Source organism: Eptesicus fuscus, chromosome 10 (assembly GCF_027574615.1).
Source record: "Eptesicus fuscus isolate TK198812 chromosome 10, DD_ASM_mEF_20220401, whole genome shotgun sequence".
NCBI classification, from domain to species: Eukaryota; Metazoa; Chordata; class Mammalia; order Chiroptera; family Vespertilionidae; genus Eptesicus; species Eptesicus fuscus.
In genome coordinates this window covers 85,834,969-85,853,370 of record NC_072482.1, presented here as the reverse complement: position 1 = coordinate 85,853,370, position 18,402 = coordinate 85,834,969, and the positions used below count along the sequence as shown (strand labels likewise).

Genomic DNA, 18,402 nt, shown 5'->3' with positions numbered 1-18,402 from the left:
ATATATATATATATTTATTTCAGAGGGGACAGGAGAGGGAGAAAGAGATAGAAACATCAATGATGAGAGAGAATCACTGATTGGCTGCCTCCTACATGCCCCACACTGGGGATCGAGCCCACAACCCAGGCATGTGCCCTGACCAGGAATCAAACTGTTACCTCCTGGTTCATAGGTTGATGCTCAACCACTGGAATCACGCCAGCCGGACTGGGTTCTTAACACTTTATCTCACTTCACCCTCACAGGAACATTATAAGATGGGTCTTATCTTTGTCAGATGAGGAGCCTGAGGCATAGCATTTGAGGCCCAAGTTCAGGCAGTTAGGAGGCAAAGGGCTCAGTGTAAGGCCCAGATGTGTCCGACACCTTGCTCTTTCTACTATGCAACACTGTCTGTCAGTGCATTACTATGAGCAAGCTGAGTACTTCATTGAAGGGAACAAAACAAATCATTTTCCCAGGGAAGAAGACTGCAGAGAGGGAGCGCTATATCTGGCTGAGGTTCCCTGAGGGGCACCCCTAAGTTGCTGTCTCATGAAGAGAAAGCTCAAGATGCAGGGAGTATTTCTATTATGGCTTATCCTACCTAATAATAGACAAATATGCAAATTGACCGTACCTTCGCTATGGCCATGATTGGTCAGGAGGCACGGGGGGGGGGTGGGACTCGGGGGGGCCGGGGCGGCTGATTGGGCTGTCGGGATGCTGAGCTTGCATCACCAGTGGCGGCGCGATCTCAGCATCTGCACCATGGCTATGCTGTGGCACAGAAGGGGCCTCTGGGGCAGCGAGCCCAAGTCCTGCTGCAAACCATCAAAAGCGGGGAGCGAAAGCGGGGGAGCTGGCTGTCTGTCCGCTCCGGCACCAGCGGGCAGACAGTCAGCTCCGCCGCGATTGAAAGCGAAAGCGGGGGAGCTGGCTGTCTGTCCGCTCCGGCACCAGCGGACAGACAGCCAGCTCCCCGGTGATCGAAAGCGGGGAGCTGTGTGTCCGCTCCAGCACCAGCGGACCCCCTGCCATCAAAAGCAGGGAGCAGGCTGCCAGCAGTGTCCGCGGAGCGTGCTAGGCTTTGCGGGGCAGTGGATATGGCCTGGATGGCAGGTTAGGCCTAGGGGACCCTGCACGTGCATGATTTAATCATGCACTGGGCCTCTAGTACAAAATAGAAATGCCTCATATCAACTTACTAAGCTGCATCCCACATCAAGAGCTCTTATGTACATTATTCTTTGAGCCAAGATTTACAGAGTGATTACCAGACAGTGGCCATCAAAATGAAGCAACTCATTACTCCACAGCATAGGTCCCATTGGGTCATTACAGGAATGCCACTGATTTAAATGCCATCCTAAGTTGCATTTTTACTCACCATTTGCAGTTTTTTCTTATCCCTAATTGCATTACTGTGGACAGCCTCAATTGCCATATGGTGCTTCCAAGCCAGTTCTTCCAAAGTCTTAGAATGGGCCTCATTTAATTGAGCCACCTCCCCTTCCAATCTATTTTGCAGGTTTTTTAGCTCCAACTCATAATATTCTTGCTGGGTTTTATTTGCTTCATTTACTTTCTAAAATTAAAACAAATAAACATCAATAAATCGGCACCTGCTTTTTTCATCACTGCTATTAGTACGCTGAATACTCAGTAAATACGTGAACGTGAATGAACTGAGTGCCACGGAACTCAGACTATGTAACGTGAGAATAATATACACACCACTGGTGTTCTGAGAAAATGACAGGGTGGCACAGGCACAATAACTTTAAAGCAAGGGATAACCTATTAGTAGGTTAGAACCAAATGTGAATTAGCACAACTGCATACTGAAGAGAGAAAGGCTTCCTATATGTCAAAGTTGTACATACTGGTAAAATGGCATACCAATTTACCCACTCAAATGACATTACTCAATATAATTTTATTGAGTGCCAACTATGTGCCTGTACACATTCACAGTCTACTGACAAAAAGTCAAAAGATAGTGGTGATATAACTACTGTATAAGTTCTATGACAAAAGTGTGCATCACATGTTGTAAGATTATACAGGAAAGGAGCCTAACCGGGATAGGTGGGGAAGTGTGTGTGTGTGTGTGTGTGTGTGTGTGTGTGTGTGTGTGTGTAAGAGAGGGGAATAGAGAGAGAGAGATCAGGGCAAGCTTTTCAGAAGAGGAAACATTTGAGCTCATGATGATTACATGTTCTCTCCTTTACATTCTTACAAGCCCATCAGGAAACTAGAGGTGAGAAAATTTCAAACCTAGATCTGATGTCAAAAGCTTGCATTTATAAGCATTTATAGCATTTTGAAAGATGAGAGGTAGTTAAGCAGGTGGCAAAGTTTACGTGTGGACAGAACATAAGATATAAGGCTGGGACTGGTCAGGAATGAGGCTCAGGAGCAGGCAGGAGTCAAATGATAAAAGGTCTTTTCTGCTAAGACCTCTGAATATTATTCTAACCGGTATGAGAAGTCATTGAAATTTAATTAAATGATATATTTTCAAAACCAAGCATCTTGGCAGTAAGCTAGTGAGCTGACTCAAGGCGGGGAGAGCGGGTAGGAGGTTGTAACGGTAATCCAGACAAGAAATGACAGGTGCCTAAATCTAGCATCATTGAATGGGTATGAAGAGGAGAGGATGGAACAGAAATACATTGAGGGAGCAGAACCGATGGGCCTTGGTAACAGATAAGGGGGTTCAGGAGACAGTAATCAAAATAACTCCCAGGGTTCTGATTTACCAAATTAGAAAGACTGTAGTGCTACTTGGCCTTTTGAGGGGAGAAAGTTCTGGGCATGGCAACTCGATACGTTTGTGAGATATAGTGGGAGTTACATACACAGGATTCAAGTTCAGGGAAAAGATCTGACCTAGACCAACAGAGTTGGGAGCTGTCACTGACGTCACCGAAATTGATGAGCGTGTAGGAGGAAGTGAAAATGCGAGAGAACATCACTGGTAAGGGAACAAACAGGGAAGGGACGCTCACAAACAAGCGTGCAAGGCCAGGAGACAGGAAGAACACAGAGAGAGCGTGAAACACCCGAAGAGAGGCAAGGTACATCAGAGGGAGTGAGTACCGCGGGAAGACACGGCCCGCCAAGTCCAGCAACCAGGATGCCACTGGAGGTTGCGGCCAATGCAGATTCTGTGTAGTGGCAGTAAGAGGAACCAGACTGCACAGGGGCAGGGAGTGAATGGGAGGTGAGCCGGGGACAAGGACAGACATTTTTCAATATGTGTGGTTGGTGAGGGAAGGAAAAAGAGTGTCCAGGACTTCCCACTTGGTATTGTAGACATCTGGAAAATTGGGATACATATTCAGAATTACTCTACAAATGAGATGTCTTACGTGTTTAGTCTAGAAATGCAATATGTTGGTATATGAATGTTCAGAGCTTGATGTTTGGCGTCCTTTTCGGTTTTATAGAAATTTCCTAGGTATATATGGGATAATGCGTTTCATCCATAGCAAACCAAATACAATTAACCACATATGTACATGTCACTCAAATAAGAGTCTATTCAGTTTGAAATCGGTTTAAATGTCTTATGTTTTTACGTTATAAATTGTTACTGACAATATTTTGAATATGCACACAAATGGGATAGTATAGATTTACACCTTCTTTCCTGGAACAAAACTACTAGAGGGAAGAAATAGACTTTAAAGAGGAAAGCTGAACTTTTCTTCCTCTCCTCTCCTGGGAAAGGGGTTCCTCCATTCATTTTACCTTCTCCAGTTCCAGGATCTGCTGCTTCTGCTCTTCATCCAGACTCTGAGTTTTGCTTTGCAGTAAAGATCTTTCTTCTTCAAGCTGAGATAATCTCTCACTGGCCCTTGATTTTTCTGATTCTAGATCTTTAATTGTAACCTCCTGGTTCATTTGAGCTGCTTGGAGCATTCCAATATGACCTACTCCCGCAAAAGAAAAACCCCCCAATTTAAAATCTGTTGCACCGTGGTATAAAACAGTCTACATTTATTGACACAATTGTGTTTGATACCTAAGTGAAGTCAATGGTCTGCATGTACACATAGTTCTTTTATTTCCTCACTATATAAAACTGAAATATTTGCCATGGGAATACTTCATACCCAAGTGGAAAAATTTTAAATTAGAAAGAAATGCACTGATATTGCTCCCTGCACCCAGGACTATACCACTTACTTTTTTAAGATTTCAAGCTATACAAATTGAAGAAGAAGCAACTCCTCAGGGATGGGAATAAAAGTGTCAGGAGTAAAACAAAGTAAAGGAGGATGTGCCAAGATTATGGTACCAGAATGGGTAATCTGTTTTTTCTAATATCTTCTTTTTCCAAATTCTAGCATGAAGAAGAAGAAATCTGTATGCAGGGAGTAAAGATGGCAGACAGCAGGTTGATTGAAACCGAATTTGTTTTAGACAAGACACCAGATAAAGAACTAAGGCGGAGTAGAAGACAGATAAAGACAGCAATGTTATGAAAAAGTAAAATAAATGACAACAGTAAAAAAAAAAAAAAAAAAGGAGGGGGGAATGGGGAGAGAGATGAAAAGTGAGTGTGACTGTTTTGAGCACAATTTGCACGTAGCTTGTTAGAAAGGTATTGAATGTACACACTCACAGACAACAGGATGGTGGTTACCAGAGGGGAAGGGGGTGATTGGAGAATAGAGGTTAAAGGGGGTCAAATATATAGTAGCAGAGGCAGACTAGACTTTGGGTTGTGAACACACAATGCAGTACACAGATGATGTTTTATAGAACTAAACACTTGGAGCTTATATAATGTTATTAACAAATGTCACCCCAATAACTTTAATAAGAAAATTTAAAAAGTGAGTGTGAGATTTAAAAAAAAAAAAGGTATGGAAAAGCATGTGTTGGGGCAGTTCTCAAGGCGCCCTGCACCAGCAGCACCTGGAACACACTCCAGTTCGAAATGACGCTCCCCCCAGCCCTACTGCATCGGAGACTCTGGGGCTAGGGCCCAGCATCCGTGGTTGTACATGCCCTCCTGGTGATTTCTATACATGCTAAGTCAGTGGTCGGCAAACCGCGGCTCGCGAGCCACATGTGGCTCTTTGGCCCCTTGAGTGTGGCTCTTCCACAAAATACCACAGCCTGGGCGAGTCTATTTTGAAGAAGTGGCGTTAGAAGAAGTTTAAGTTTAAAAAATTTGGCTCTCAAAAGAAATTTCAATCGTTGTACTGTTGATATTTGGCTCTGTTGACTAACGAGTTTGCCGAACACTGTGCTAGGTAGGCTTAAAAACTTACTTTTAGGGAAAGGGTAATCTGGGACTCACTGATGAACCATCAAATCAGGTGACATCTGCAAAGAACTAGTTCAAATGGTTTCACCTGGCCCACTGAACAGGCAAAATATAACTTCAGAACTGACATGGGTCATCTCATCCTCTGACAAGGACTAGGAAATCAGCACCACAGCCACGTCAGAAGGGGCAACTCAGCTTCAGTACATAAAGTGATCCTTATTAATAAGTAAAAATGATGGTGCTGTAATTTACATATTGTTCCACTAATTTACATACTTTACAATACCTGTTTTTAATAGACACACCCTCTTAGAGTGCATTTAAAAAAATGTTTTGTAACTGGTTTTAGAGAGAGAGGGAGAGGGAGAGAGAGAAAGAGACAGGAGAGAGAGAGAGAGAGAGAGAGAGAGAGAGAGAGAGAGAGAGAAGCATCAGTAGGTTGCCTCCTGACCAGGAATTTAACTGGTGACTCTTTGGGGCACGGGATGCACTCAACCAACTGAGCCACACCAGCCAGGGCTTGGACTGCATTTTTATTTTAGTGTCTGGCTTACTGGTGCCCTAACAATTGCTAACTCTTTTAATTTTTCTATGAAAATATCCATTTCTAAAACTAAGTTGTCATTTGCTTATTTATGACTAATGAATAAGATATCAGAGTCCGTTAACATAGACTCTAAGTAATTTTAAAACATTAGAAGAATTTTGTCTTGAATCAACATTTAAGTGTTGGTTTTTGCTGAGGAATACACCAAGGACGAGGGTCAGACATACTGGCTTTGAGGACAAGGTCGGAAGCTTGCTGTTGCAAACGCTCTCTGGCTGCTGCCAGCTCACTTTCCACTTCCTTGTGCTTGCTCAACAAAGCCATCTCTCCCTGCTTGGCATCGTCAAGCTGTTTCTGAAGACCCTAAGAAAGATCAAGTAGCCATTACTAATATGCCAGAATGATGCTAAGCTAAATAATTAAATTATAAGCATCAACAACTTCTTTTAAAAAAAAAATGTTTTTATTGATTTCAGAGAGAAGGAAGGGAGAGGGAGAGAGAGGTATAAGCACCAGTGATGAGAGAGAATCATCAATCGGTTGCCTCCCACACGCCCTTTATTGGGGATACAGCCTGCAACCCAGGCATGTGCCCTGACCTCCTGGTTCCTGGTGGAGGCTCAACCACTTAGCCACACCGGCCAGGCAGCATCAACAACTCCTTATTCAAAAGTCACACTTAGCAGTACCAAGTTTTAAATCTGTTTGGTGGGTGACACAACCATGTTTAATGAAGGGAAAAGAAGACACAAGTAAACTCAAAGCCCAATATTTTAACAGTCCCAAAGCACTTTTGGGAAATATTAACATGTTATTTAAATAAAACCCTTTTGCAGAAAACACTGAGCAAGACTTAAAATTATTGTTTGGGCCTTTAATATCTTTTCAGGCCTTTTGGGGCCTGTAGCTCTAGCAGGAAATGGTAGTAACTACAGGGTAGCAAAGATGACCCCTTTATTGGTTTTTCTCAAAAAGGAACAGAAAAAAGCAAAATGGGGAAAAAAAATTTAAAGTATTCTCACTGAAAAAAAAAAAAGGAAACCAGGGGGCGGGGGAGAATCCTTGTGTTGGAAATAATATTCTTCCCTCACCTGAACACTGTTCTCCGCTGTAACAAGGGCTATCTGAAGCTTTTGGCATTTGTCACGGAGACTCCCAGCTTCATCCTGAACCATCTGTAACTCTGTCTTTAATTTCCCTATGGTTTTTCGTAAAACTGCTTCTTGTGCCTGAAATTCTTTTCTAAGATCGGCTTCCTTTTCTTTGCTAGCCTTCAGGCTTTCTGCGGTGAAAAGCTGTGATCTTTTCAAGGTATCAAGCTCATGTTCATAAAAGGACTGAGCTTTATTCAGCTTGGCTTCATAATCCTCAATTAGCCTCTTCTGTTCCAGTTTTAGCTCCTCCAGGGTTTTGCTGAGGGTCTCCGCCTCCTCTCCGCGCAGGTCCCCCGCCTTCTCCGGCCCCTTGGGCACCGCGGCGCTGTGATCCTGCTGCGACTTCAGCAGCTCCTGGATCTCCCGTCGGTGAGCAGTCCGCAAGTCTTCCAGCGCCAACCTTTTGTCTTTTTCAAACTGTCCTTGGAGTTGCCCAAAACTCCGTAACCTTTCTTCAAATTTCCTTCTAATCTCTTCAACCTCCCTGGACATGGTCACTATGCGCTGGACGTGCTGGGCTTCTGCACAGAGCTGCATGTCCTCCACTCGGTGCTTGTAAGCTTCGAACTCGGCCAGAGCCTGCTGCTTCATTTTCATGTGATCCTCTAGGGATGCTTCCAAGACCTGGATCTTTCTCTTCAGGTCTGACTCCTCTGTCACCTTGCTCTTATACTGTAATATTTTTTCTCTTGTTTCGGCAAGAATTTGTTGGATTTCTTCTTCGTGAGCATCTTTGAGGGCTTGAATCGCAGATTCGTGCTCATCATTTTTAGTGTTCAGAGCATATATCACCTGCATGGTTTGAAAGAAGAAAGGAGAAAATTTCAGTGAACATATACTTTATTTATTTATTTATTTTTTGCTTACCTCACTTTTGTTTATTTCTTTTTCTAACTTGAAGTTAATTCTTTCATTTTGATTGACAATTTTCTATGCACTTGATACTGACTGATAAATACTACATACTGAAACGTCATGCATCATTTTTGAACTCATAGATCAATTTACTTAGCAAATTGTTTCCTTAGAACAATCTTAAAATATGCATCTGAAGACTTTTTAATTAGGAGTTCAAAACACTCAAAATGAAGAATGTTTCACGACAAATAAAACAGTGAGGAGGGAAGAGACAAAGGAGGCCACCTGATCTGTGAGAAGGGAGTTCTCCTGTAGCCCAGTCTAGCTTCCCGGGGGTGGTGGTGGGATCAGGAGAAAATCTCATAGAAAGTCTCTGCCCTCCACTGGAGGCCTAGAGAGCGGCTTTGCATGAGTGGAGGCTCTGGGCCCTAAGCCTTCCCCCAGGGCTCTTTTGCCTGTTTAGTATCCAATACATTTGAAATTCAGAAATCTCCTTTTCTAATTCCTTGAGGTTTTTAAAGCCAGATCCTCTCCTCTCCCCAGGGATCTCCTTACAAGCTGTAATTAGTACTTTTCTGCTCACATATCAAGTTTGACTCATCGCCTCCCTTTCCCTCTGCCCCCACGCAAGGCGGTTTCCTGCGGCCAAGTGTTCTGGGTCCAGGCCTTTACTTCCATTTCAGTCCTGGGCCTTAATGATTCCATTGAGGTAGCCCCAACCTTCACTCCAAATGACAACATGTTCCCTTTATAGTAACACTCACATTCCTCTTTCTTCCCTGACACCCTCCATCCTACCCCTGCGGTCCAACAGTGCACTCTTCATAACGATTGTTTAAGGCTAGAGATGGGCCCGCTGTCATCTGAAGAAAAAAGGAGTGAATACACAATCCAATAATCCAGAAGCGAAGAGGCAGTGTCCTGGGGCTCTGCTCATTTTAATGTGCTCTTACACTGGCTTTAGAAATGAGTCCCAGCACCAAACAGCAGACACTGCAATTAAGATGCAAAAGCCTTGCCGTTTTGGTAGAGAACGTGTTTATGTAACCTGAGGCAATGAGACAGACTACCTGGCTCTTCACATTATCCTGGAAGCTCAGATCCTACTGCTGAATCCGGGCCTTCCCCTGCTGGGACTACAGCTGCACCTGCAGAAGGAAGGCACAGTTCAGGCCTCTCCACACAGGGCTGTGCTGCAGACCCAGTGCCCTGTCCATATCCTCGCTTGGCCTGCTGTAACTACTCTGTGAGATCTACTCATACCAAAGGTAGAGAGACCGAGGAATGACAGGACCCCCATCTGTCTTTCTCCTCCGAGGTCTACAGGAAAATAGATGCCCAGAAGGGAAATAAATGCTTATTTATAGTCTTTATCTTTCTTTAGTTACCAAAATTCCAAATCCCAAGTTACGTCCCTAGTGAGCTAACACAGGTCCCCATGGAGGACTCCTTTCACTTGCACAGCTAGAAGTCCTGGAAAGTTGCCCGGCTTCCTAGTCCCTCTCCAGGGTCAGACCTGCCTACATGCTGATGGCCAGGAAAGACTGGGACACGATGAAAAAACAGGCCAGCCAGCCGGAGAGAAGAACATGTGACAGAATGCCTACAGCTGAGCTGGTCGTGGCCCCAGGTCTGTATGCATCGCCTATTTATTTATTTCAGTAGGCACATGGAGGGCAAAGTGATAATCCAAAGAGATGCAATCTCCAGAGAAAAACAAGTCACACCATCAGCACTTTGCTCAAGGTAATTATCTTGAAAAGTACCAGTCCATGGTGGAATGCCATCTAACTGGCGATAAAATGTGGGAGGGAAGCAATATATGAGTGTTTCCTTATCAGTAATTGATTGAAATACTTATCTTTTTTTCCAATATTTAATTTCACTCCAGTCTTTCAAGAGTCAGCTCAAGTCCTGTATCCTTTTATAAGTCTTGCCAGACCACCCAAGACCATCCAAACCCATGGGAGTCTAGTCTTCCTTTACATTCAGCACTTCCATTTCCTTAACAACACTCATCCCTGAAACTCAATAATGTTAGGATAATTTAATATTTTTTTTGTGTGTGGGGGGGGGATTCTTGAAAACAGGCTGGAAAGTTGTGTAAGGATGTTAAAGATCCTGGAAATGTAGCTGATGGTATAAAAAGCACAGTAGTACACACAAGTGTGAATAAATGTAATAAAAGGTGAAGTTAAACAGGACAGAAGTAGGAATTATAGCATTAAGTTAGAAAGAATAATTTAAGAAAAGGAACCAAAACATCTGACAAATAAGAGGAAACATTATGGTCAGGAGCTCTAGCTCACTTTATATTCGAATGCAGGGGTCAGCAAACTACGGCTTGCAGGCAAACCATGGCTGCTGCCGCTGCTCTGAAATGACGTTTCATCAGAGCACAGTTCTGCCCATTCGTTTACGTACAGCGGCGCTCTCTTATCCACAGGAAACACAACCCAAGACCCTCAGTGGGTGCCTGAAACTGCAGATAGTCCTGAACCGCATATATACAATGTTTTTTTCCTATACACACCTACCTATGATAAAGTTTAATTTATACATTTGGCATAGTAAGAGATTAACAACAATAATAATATAGAACAATTATAATAATAGACTGTAATAAATATTATGTGAATGTGGTCTCTCTCTCAAAATAATTTATGGCACCAGATGTATAGCATGGATAAACTGGACTAAGGGATGATGCACATCCCGGACAGCTTGGAGTGGGACGGCACGAGATTTCATCATGCTGCTCACAGTGGCGCATAACTTAAAACTTATGAATTATTTATTTCCAGAATTTTCCATTTAATATTTCCGGACTGTGGTTAACCATAGGTAACTGAAATCTCAGGAAAGGAAACTGGATAAGGGGGACGACTGCTTTCCCACTCTAACAGCAGAACTGAGTAGTTGTGGCAAAGACCTTATTACCGACTTCTGTTCTGACCTACACATAGACAAGCCATCACACCAGATAAAACTGGGAGCCAAAAATAAATTTTAAAATCTCAATTTGCATCAACTCTATTTACTAGACCACTACAGCTCACACACTGGAAAAACCAATTATATGATTTAAAAGTGTATTATATAAAAGAAATAAAATATCATAGTGGTCATATATTAATATTTCTTCCACAAAAAAAATGTTAAAATAAATTTCTAAAAACATAAAAAGTAACAATAAAAGGGTGCCAAACAATAGAAATCAGTAGTGCTCTGGTAAATGACCTTTTGAAATACATCACTATTTCATTATATTATAGTAAAATAAGAATGCTATAGCCCGGCTGGTGTGGCTCAGCGGATGAGCATCGATCTAGGAACCAGGAGGTCTTGGTTCGATTCCTGGTCAGGGCACATGCCCGGGTTGCAGGCTCGATCCCCAGTGGAGGGCATGCAGGTGGCAGCCGATCCATGATTCTCTCTCTCATCATTGATGTTTTTCTCTCTCTCTACCTTTCCCTTCCTCTCTCTGAAATCAATAAAAATATATATGTATTTTTAAAAAGAATGCTATATATAAATTTTCAAGTGGACCTTTATTAGAGGTAGAATCCTCTAACTGTTCACTTTTCTACATAATTACAAAGGTAACCATTTATTAGTATCTTTCTCTGATTAGTCACTGTTTCTCAGACCAAGGTAATATAAATGTTCTATGTTCTTTAAACACATTGCATATATGACTTGAAGTAGCAAAAGTGATACAAACTGGATTAAGACCCTAAGTGAAATAATTTCTCCGAGCTTCACGTTTCTCAATGTTAAAGAAAGATCATATTTATCCTATTCTAGTGACACTGTTAAAGGATCAATCTATCTTTGAAATTTTTAGAATAATGTTACATAAAGCTTTTTTGAAAAATGTAAAGCACTATAAGATGGTAAGGCTTCCTTGTCATTGCATAATTTACTTATAGAGAGAATGAGACTAATTTTTAAAGTAAGGGATCATAATCATCTATAAAATTGGCTACTATTTTCCACCTAAGAAAAGGAAACTCTCTAATGTTTCTTTTCATAAACTATTTTAAAAGACACTAAGAGTCATTTACAGTTTTCTGGGACTACGACCATTCATGGAATGGAATAGTACAATCATTTCAGCAATTTCATGGTTCCACTTTCTTCCAATAATGCATAATTTAGCTATAGATTCCAAGATGAATAAGCAATAGTGAGTAATTTTTACTTTTTCTATGACGATTTTCAGATAATCTTACCCACAGATAAAATGAGAAGAATTCTAGCTCCCAGTTTAAAAAATGTCACTCAGGTAAAAACAAGTAGTTTCTGAAATAGTTTTCATTACTGGCGGCTGCTATGGACTGAATTGTGTCCTTTCCTCCAACCCCCATCCCCCAAATTCATGTTGAAACCCTAATCTCCAATATGATGATATGTGGAAAAGGGGCCTTTGGGAGGTAGTTCAGTTTCGGCAAGGTCATGAGGGTGGGCCTTCTTGGTGGGATTCGTGCCTTTATAAGAAGAGAGACCAGAGAGCTTGCATCCTCTCTCTTTCTCTGCCATGCGTGGGCACAGTGAGAATGTCCATGATGATTTGTTATGTAGATCAAGCTGACTGATACATTGGCAGTACATATATATGTTCCCACTAAAATCTAACCCATTAGTAATAAAGTATATTCACTGAAAAGTATGTGTTATAGTAGCTTTAAATATTTTAACAGGTTTAACACTGCTAAGGGAATCATTGAAAAAATGATGCTACCTTCATACAATGTAATGTCATGAAACCATTAAAAATCACATCTCATTTTGAAGAATATCTCATAATATAAGAGCTTATAATATAAGGCAAATACACAGTGTTATACACAATCATTCAGCTAGAGGAAATCTTAGAGAGGGGAAAGGATGCATGTGTGCAGATGCATCTTTAAAGGTGTGTAAAGAAATATATCAGGGAGAAACCAAGATGGCGGCATAAGTAAACACCTGAACTGCTGCTTCGCACAACAATTTCAAAACTACAACTAAAAGACAGAACGGACATCATCCAGAACCACAGGAATGCTGGCTGAGTGGAAATTCTACAACTAGAAGGAAAGAGAAAAGCACACTGAGACTCACAGGAGCTGCGGAAGGCAGAGGTACAGAGGCGCACGCGTGGAGAGGGCTGGCAACTGAGTACACTGCTGGCTTTCTCAAGCGGGAGGGAGACAAAAGCTCCCGACTGCTCTGAACTCCAGTTCCAGGTGAGACTCTGGGGACCCGGACTCATACAGGGAGAAACTGGACTGTCTGGCAGCGGGCGAAACTCAAGGGCGGCTTTCTCTCAGAGGTGCTTGCAGCGATTACCGCGGGACACTGAGACCTAGGGGCCTCTTAGGGCAGGGCTGATGGGAAGCCATTGCTATTTACTCTGCCCTGAGATCCCGCCCCACGAAGCCATTGCTGTTTGCTCTGCCCTGAGACTCCGCCCTATCCAAGCTGAGCACAGAAGCTTTTGCATATGAATGGCCTGGTCCTTTGAATTCTAAACTTACCAAGTAAACTGCAGCTGAGTCGTGAGACCCAGAATTTCCAAAAGAAGGCCCAAGGCCCCACAGCAGCTTGCATTGCTTCACAGCTGGGCCTCATCTGGGCACCTCCAAAACCCAAACAAATAAGAGGAATCTGCAGATCTCTCCGTAGCTCCTGCTGGGTGGCCTCAGGCAGAGGCTAAATTAGCACCTCCTTGGAGATCCAAGAGCCAGTGTACCTAGGGGTCAGAGTGGGACCATCCAGATTACAACTCCTCAGATCCATAAGGGACACACTCAGGGGGCAGACTCAGTGAGCACCAAAGCCCCACTGAAGCAAGTCTTGTCTCATAAGGGTGTCTCCAGCACAGAAGTTCTCCCATCGTAGACACAGCTGATCCTCACAGCCATTTGGCCTGGAGGTCAATTCCTCCCAGTCATACCAACAACAATCAAGGCTTAACTACAACAAGGCTGTGCACACAGCCCACAAAGGGGTGCACCAAGAGTGTCCACCTCAGGTATCAGGTAACTGGGGAGGCTGAGCCACTAAGCCCTATAGGACACCTAGCACACAAAGCCACTCTATCAACTCAGGGAAGCAGCCCAAACAAAGAAATAGGTCACAAATTAAAGAAATGGAGGAAAGCAAACTATTGGGTATAGATTTCAAAACTATGGTTATAAGGTTTTCCAAGAATTTTCTAGAAAAGGCCGATAAATTTAGTGAGACCCTCGAGGATATGAAAAAGGACCAACTAGAAATTAAGCATACACTGACTGAAATAAAAAATAATATACAGAGATCCAACAGCAGACTAGAGGATCGTAAGAATCAAGTCAAAGATTTGAAATACAAAGAAGCAAAACACACACAACCAGAAAAGCAAAAAGCAAAAAGAATCCAAAAATATGAAGATAGTGTAAGAAGCCTCTGGGACTTCAAGTGTACCAATATCTGAATTCTGGGGGTGCCAGAAGAAGAGAGAGAGCAAGATACTGAAAACCTATTTGAAGAAATAATGACAGAAAACTTACCCCACCTGATGAAAGAAATAGACTTACAAGTCCAGGAAGCGCAGAGAACCCCAAACAAAAGGAATCCAAAGAGGACCACACCAAGACACATCATAATTAAAATGCCAAGAGCAAAAGACAAAGAGAGAATATTAAAAGCAGCGAGAGAAAAACAGTTAGTTACCTACAAGTGAGCACCCATACGATTGTCAGCTGATTTCTCAACAGAAACTATGCAGGCCAGACGGGAGTGGCAAGAAATATTCAAAGTGATGAATAGCAAGAACCTACAACCAAGATTACTCTACCCAGCAAAGCTATCATTCAGAACTGAAGGTCAGATAAAGAGCTTCACAGATATGAAAAAGCTAAAGGAGTTCATCACCGCCAAACCAGTATTATATGAAATGCTGAAATGTATTCTTTAAGAAGAGGAAGAAGAAAAAAGTAAAGATAAAAATTATGAACAACAAATACATATCTATCAACAAGTGAATCTAAAAATCAAGTGAATAAAAAATCTGATGAACAGAATAAACTGGTGAATATAATAGAATCAGGGGCATAGAAAGGGAGTGGACTGACAATTCTTGGGGGGAAAGGGGTGTGGGGGTGCGGGAAGAGACTGGACAAAAATCATACACCTATGAATGAAAACAGTGTGTGTGGGGGGTAAGGGCAGAGGGTGGGGTGGGAACCGGTTGGAGGGGAGCTATGGGGCGGGGGGAGGGGGGGGAAGAGGAACAACTGTAATAATCTGAACAATAAAGATTTATTAAAAATAAAAAATACATAAAAAGAAATATATCAAATTTTAACTGAGAATATTCAGTATTTCTAAACCTTTTATAATGAATGTATGTTAATGTTACAATCAGAAAACATTAAACCCTTTTAAATGATTAACAGTGCTAAAAAAAAAAATAATGAATCAAGCTCTGGCTGGTGTGGCTCAGTTGGTTAAGCGATGTCCCATACACAGGATGTCAATGTTTCTCTCTCCTCCCTCCTCCCTTCCCTTCCACTCTCTCTAAAAAAAAAAAAAAAAAATCAAAAGAAAAAATATCCTCAGGTGAGGATTAACATAAATAAATAAATAAGTGAAGAGGGAGTGAAATTTCAATCCCGGAAAGGGCTCACTGTTGCAGCAAAGTCATGGGGAAAATTTGCGGCCAGAATTGCCTGATTTCCTCACAGGTGGAAAGTCTGGTGTTGGCTGAGAGAAAAGAAAAATTCCTCCCACGAGAGAAAGGAGAAAGATTTGAGGTGGAGCAGGAAGGAGGGCAGCTCCTGTCTGATGGTTTCATCCTCCTCCATAGCAGGGAGATGAGAGTACATATGCACTACACTGAGACACAAGGGAACTTATAAAGTAGTAAAGGAGCAAACTCAGATGCCATTTTTTTAAAGACCTGGTACATTTTAAACAAAAGAAGAATTATGTTTTTATAATTCTGTTTTTATTATTAAACCCTCAGTTCTTCTAGCTGAGCTAATCACCGAAAGATTACTAAATAGCTTGCTTAGGGACGCTAATGTTTCTATGAAATGGTCCACCTTTTGGAGCCTGTACATTATAGCATCCTTACAATATAAGGGCATGTTAAAACTGTTTGTCTTTCAGAGCTGATGGGATCGTCCATCTTTCTTTTCTTGAGTGGAGTTGGTAAGCTAAAACTGGGCTTAAACTGCTCATAACTACGGAGGGAATTTTTAAGAGGCTGTGGGAGTGGTGAGAAAAACAAGGCAACTGGCAGCCTGAATATCTAAAGAGGACTTCAACAGTCCTTTATAATATGATGTGAGATGTCAACCCTCGTAACCCCTATTCTCACAAAATGCTCATCCCTGTATTTATTTAAATGACTGTAAAATTAGACCTGCTAGGGAGATGCACTGAAGATCTAAAGTTCAAGGCGAGAGGGAGGGGAACAGATGCTACCCATACAGAGTCATTTAGTCCTGGCAATGAATTACTTCCATTTTTCTTCATTTCTTGGTCCAGTTTCTTTTGTTTTAAGTTAGAACGAGAAAAAAAAAAAAAGGCTGTTCATCACACATTATGTAATCAAATTAATTCCAGCAATAGACATATGTCCAAATGAAACATTTACAAGGCAGTTAGCAACAACAACAAAATGCTCATTTGAATTTATTTACGCCAAGGGCACTATAAAACTCTAATTTAAAAAGAGCTTTAAAATCCAATTGCTTTGGAAATTTCCTTTAAAGATATGTTTGCTCTCTCTGAGTTTCTGTAATAACTGTTGAAAAAGTCTTTTTGAAAAATATTTAGAAGATCTAACAACATTGGAGGTAGACATTTTCCTCTATGGTGATGTAGAATATATCTGTTTCTCCAGAAGATTTAACTTGATTTCTAAAATAGCAAACCGAAGTCTTCTTATAAGACTTATAAGGGTCCATGCAATGGAATTTGGCTACTAAACTTGAACAACAAAAAATTAATCATCAAACATAGTGAATGCCTTACCATGTGCTCAGTACTTTTTAAAATGCATTCTGGCAAAGAAGAGTATAAATGTTCTTACTTACTTAAATAGGACTGATTAAAATAAAACATACAAAATAATGATAGACAATTTTAGATAATTTATGCTAAGTGTAGAGTACAGAGTACTATGTAGAGCATGAGAAGTTGTCAGCAGAGATGACTAGATGAGACTCCTGTAGACAGGAAGGCTGGACAGACAAAGGAGGTTGTGGAGAACTGTGAGGAAAGTAACCTAGGATCAGGGATGAGACAGGAATGATTTCAGTGGCTGGTGTGGCCAGATAATCCTGAACAGAGAGGGTGAGTAAAAGCCAAAGTTCCCGGTGACAAATTTTATCCCTGCATGCATCACTGCAGGTTGCCCAGGACCAAACCAGAGAGAGTCGGACCTGCATTACCACCATTTGTCCACCATCCAGAACTGTAATGTCAGTGCTGACATGTACACATAAGGAACTGGTGGACATTGAAATTGGGTCTCAAAAGAACTGTTGGCCCAGAAAGAAACTCACTACAGACTGATTCATTTGCCTGTCACCATAACCATTATTGCTTGTCTCATTTTCGGTTCTTATAAGTGTATTTCTAATAGCACATGATCTCACTCATCTAGGGGAAATAATGAACAACATGGACTGATGAACAAGAACAGACCCAGGAACAAGGAGGCATGGATCAGACTGTCGGGCTTCAGAGGGAGGGTAGGAGAGGGTGGGGGTAAAGGGGAGAGATCAACCAAAGGACTTGTGTGTGAGCATATGAGCCTAACCAGCGGTTAAGGACAACAGGGGGGTGGGGGCATGTGTGGGGAGGGGTGTGGGCTGGGAATGGGGGGATGAGGACAAATATGTGATACTTCAATCAATAAAGAAATTAAAAAAAATTTATCCCTGCAATTTAATTGGGAAGTGGGTCTCTCTAGGAATTTTAGGAAACTTAGAATCCATACCCATTTTTCTGTTTGTATGATCACAGTGGTGCTGGACAATGATTCTAAGACATATTTTTTCACATTTAAACATCTCTTAAACTAGGATGCATCTTAAAGTCAATTCTGTATCGTAGTTTGACTGTCTTTTTTCAAGATGCATCTTGAAAATCAACCATTATTATGAATCAAGAGTGCTATGAAGCCATTCGGAAGAGTGGATAAGTATCTTATTATTAAGGAAGGACATAATGATTAACCCCTGAACCTCTTGCTCACAGGGAACAGAAGAGACCAGATGCCATAGAGCAGGAGGGGGCAGGGACGTCTAAGTTGTGTCCTTAGACAAAGCAAAGAGTTCAAAACCAGATAGACCAGAAGATATAGACATAGGAAGTGATTTGTCAAGAATGGAGGGGGAGAAATGCCACTGACAATGAAGGAAATTGATCTGTCCAGCACAGTGCTGGAAAAGATAGGGTGAAATCAGAGCCTGATAGGTTGTTTCCAAGTGTGTCAAGAGCAGTTAAGCCCCCAGGTTATCAGTTGGATCAAGCAGACAATTAACTCCTTCTTTACTGGTAAAAAATAGAAGGCTCTCTATCAGATAATC

General features: G+C 41.8%; 1 protein-coding gene across 1 annotated transcript in view; it reads right to left on the bottom strand.

Moving 5' to 3' along the window:
* Positions 1–18,402, bottom strand: part of FAM184A (family with sequence similarity 184 member A) — an 85,549-nt gene that overhangs the window by 45,003 nt on the left and 22,144 nt on the right. The window contains exons 2-5 of the mRNA XM_008138783.3: positions 6,911–7,765; positions 6,047–6,182; positions 3,742–3,923; positions 1,373–1,570 (exon numbers count right to left, since the gene is read on the bottom strand). Coding sequence (XP_008137005.2) covers positions 1,373–1,570; positions 3,742–3,923; positions 6,047–6,182; positions 6,911–7,765 — 1,371 coding nt within the window. The remainder of the gene's footprint in view (positions 1–1,372; positions 1,571–3,741; positions 3,924–6,046; positions 6,183–6,910; positions 7,766–18,402) is intronic.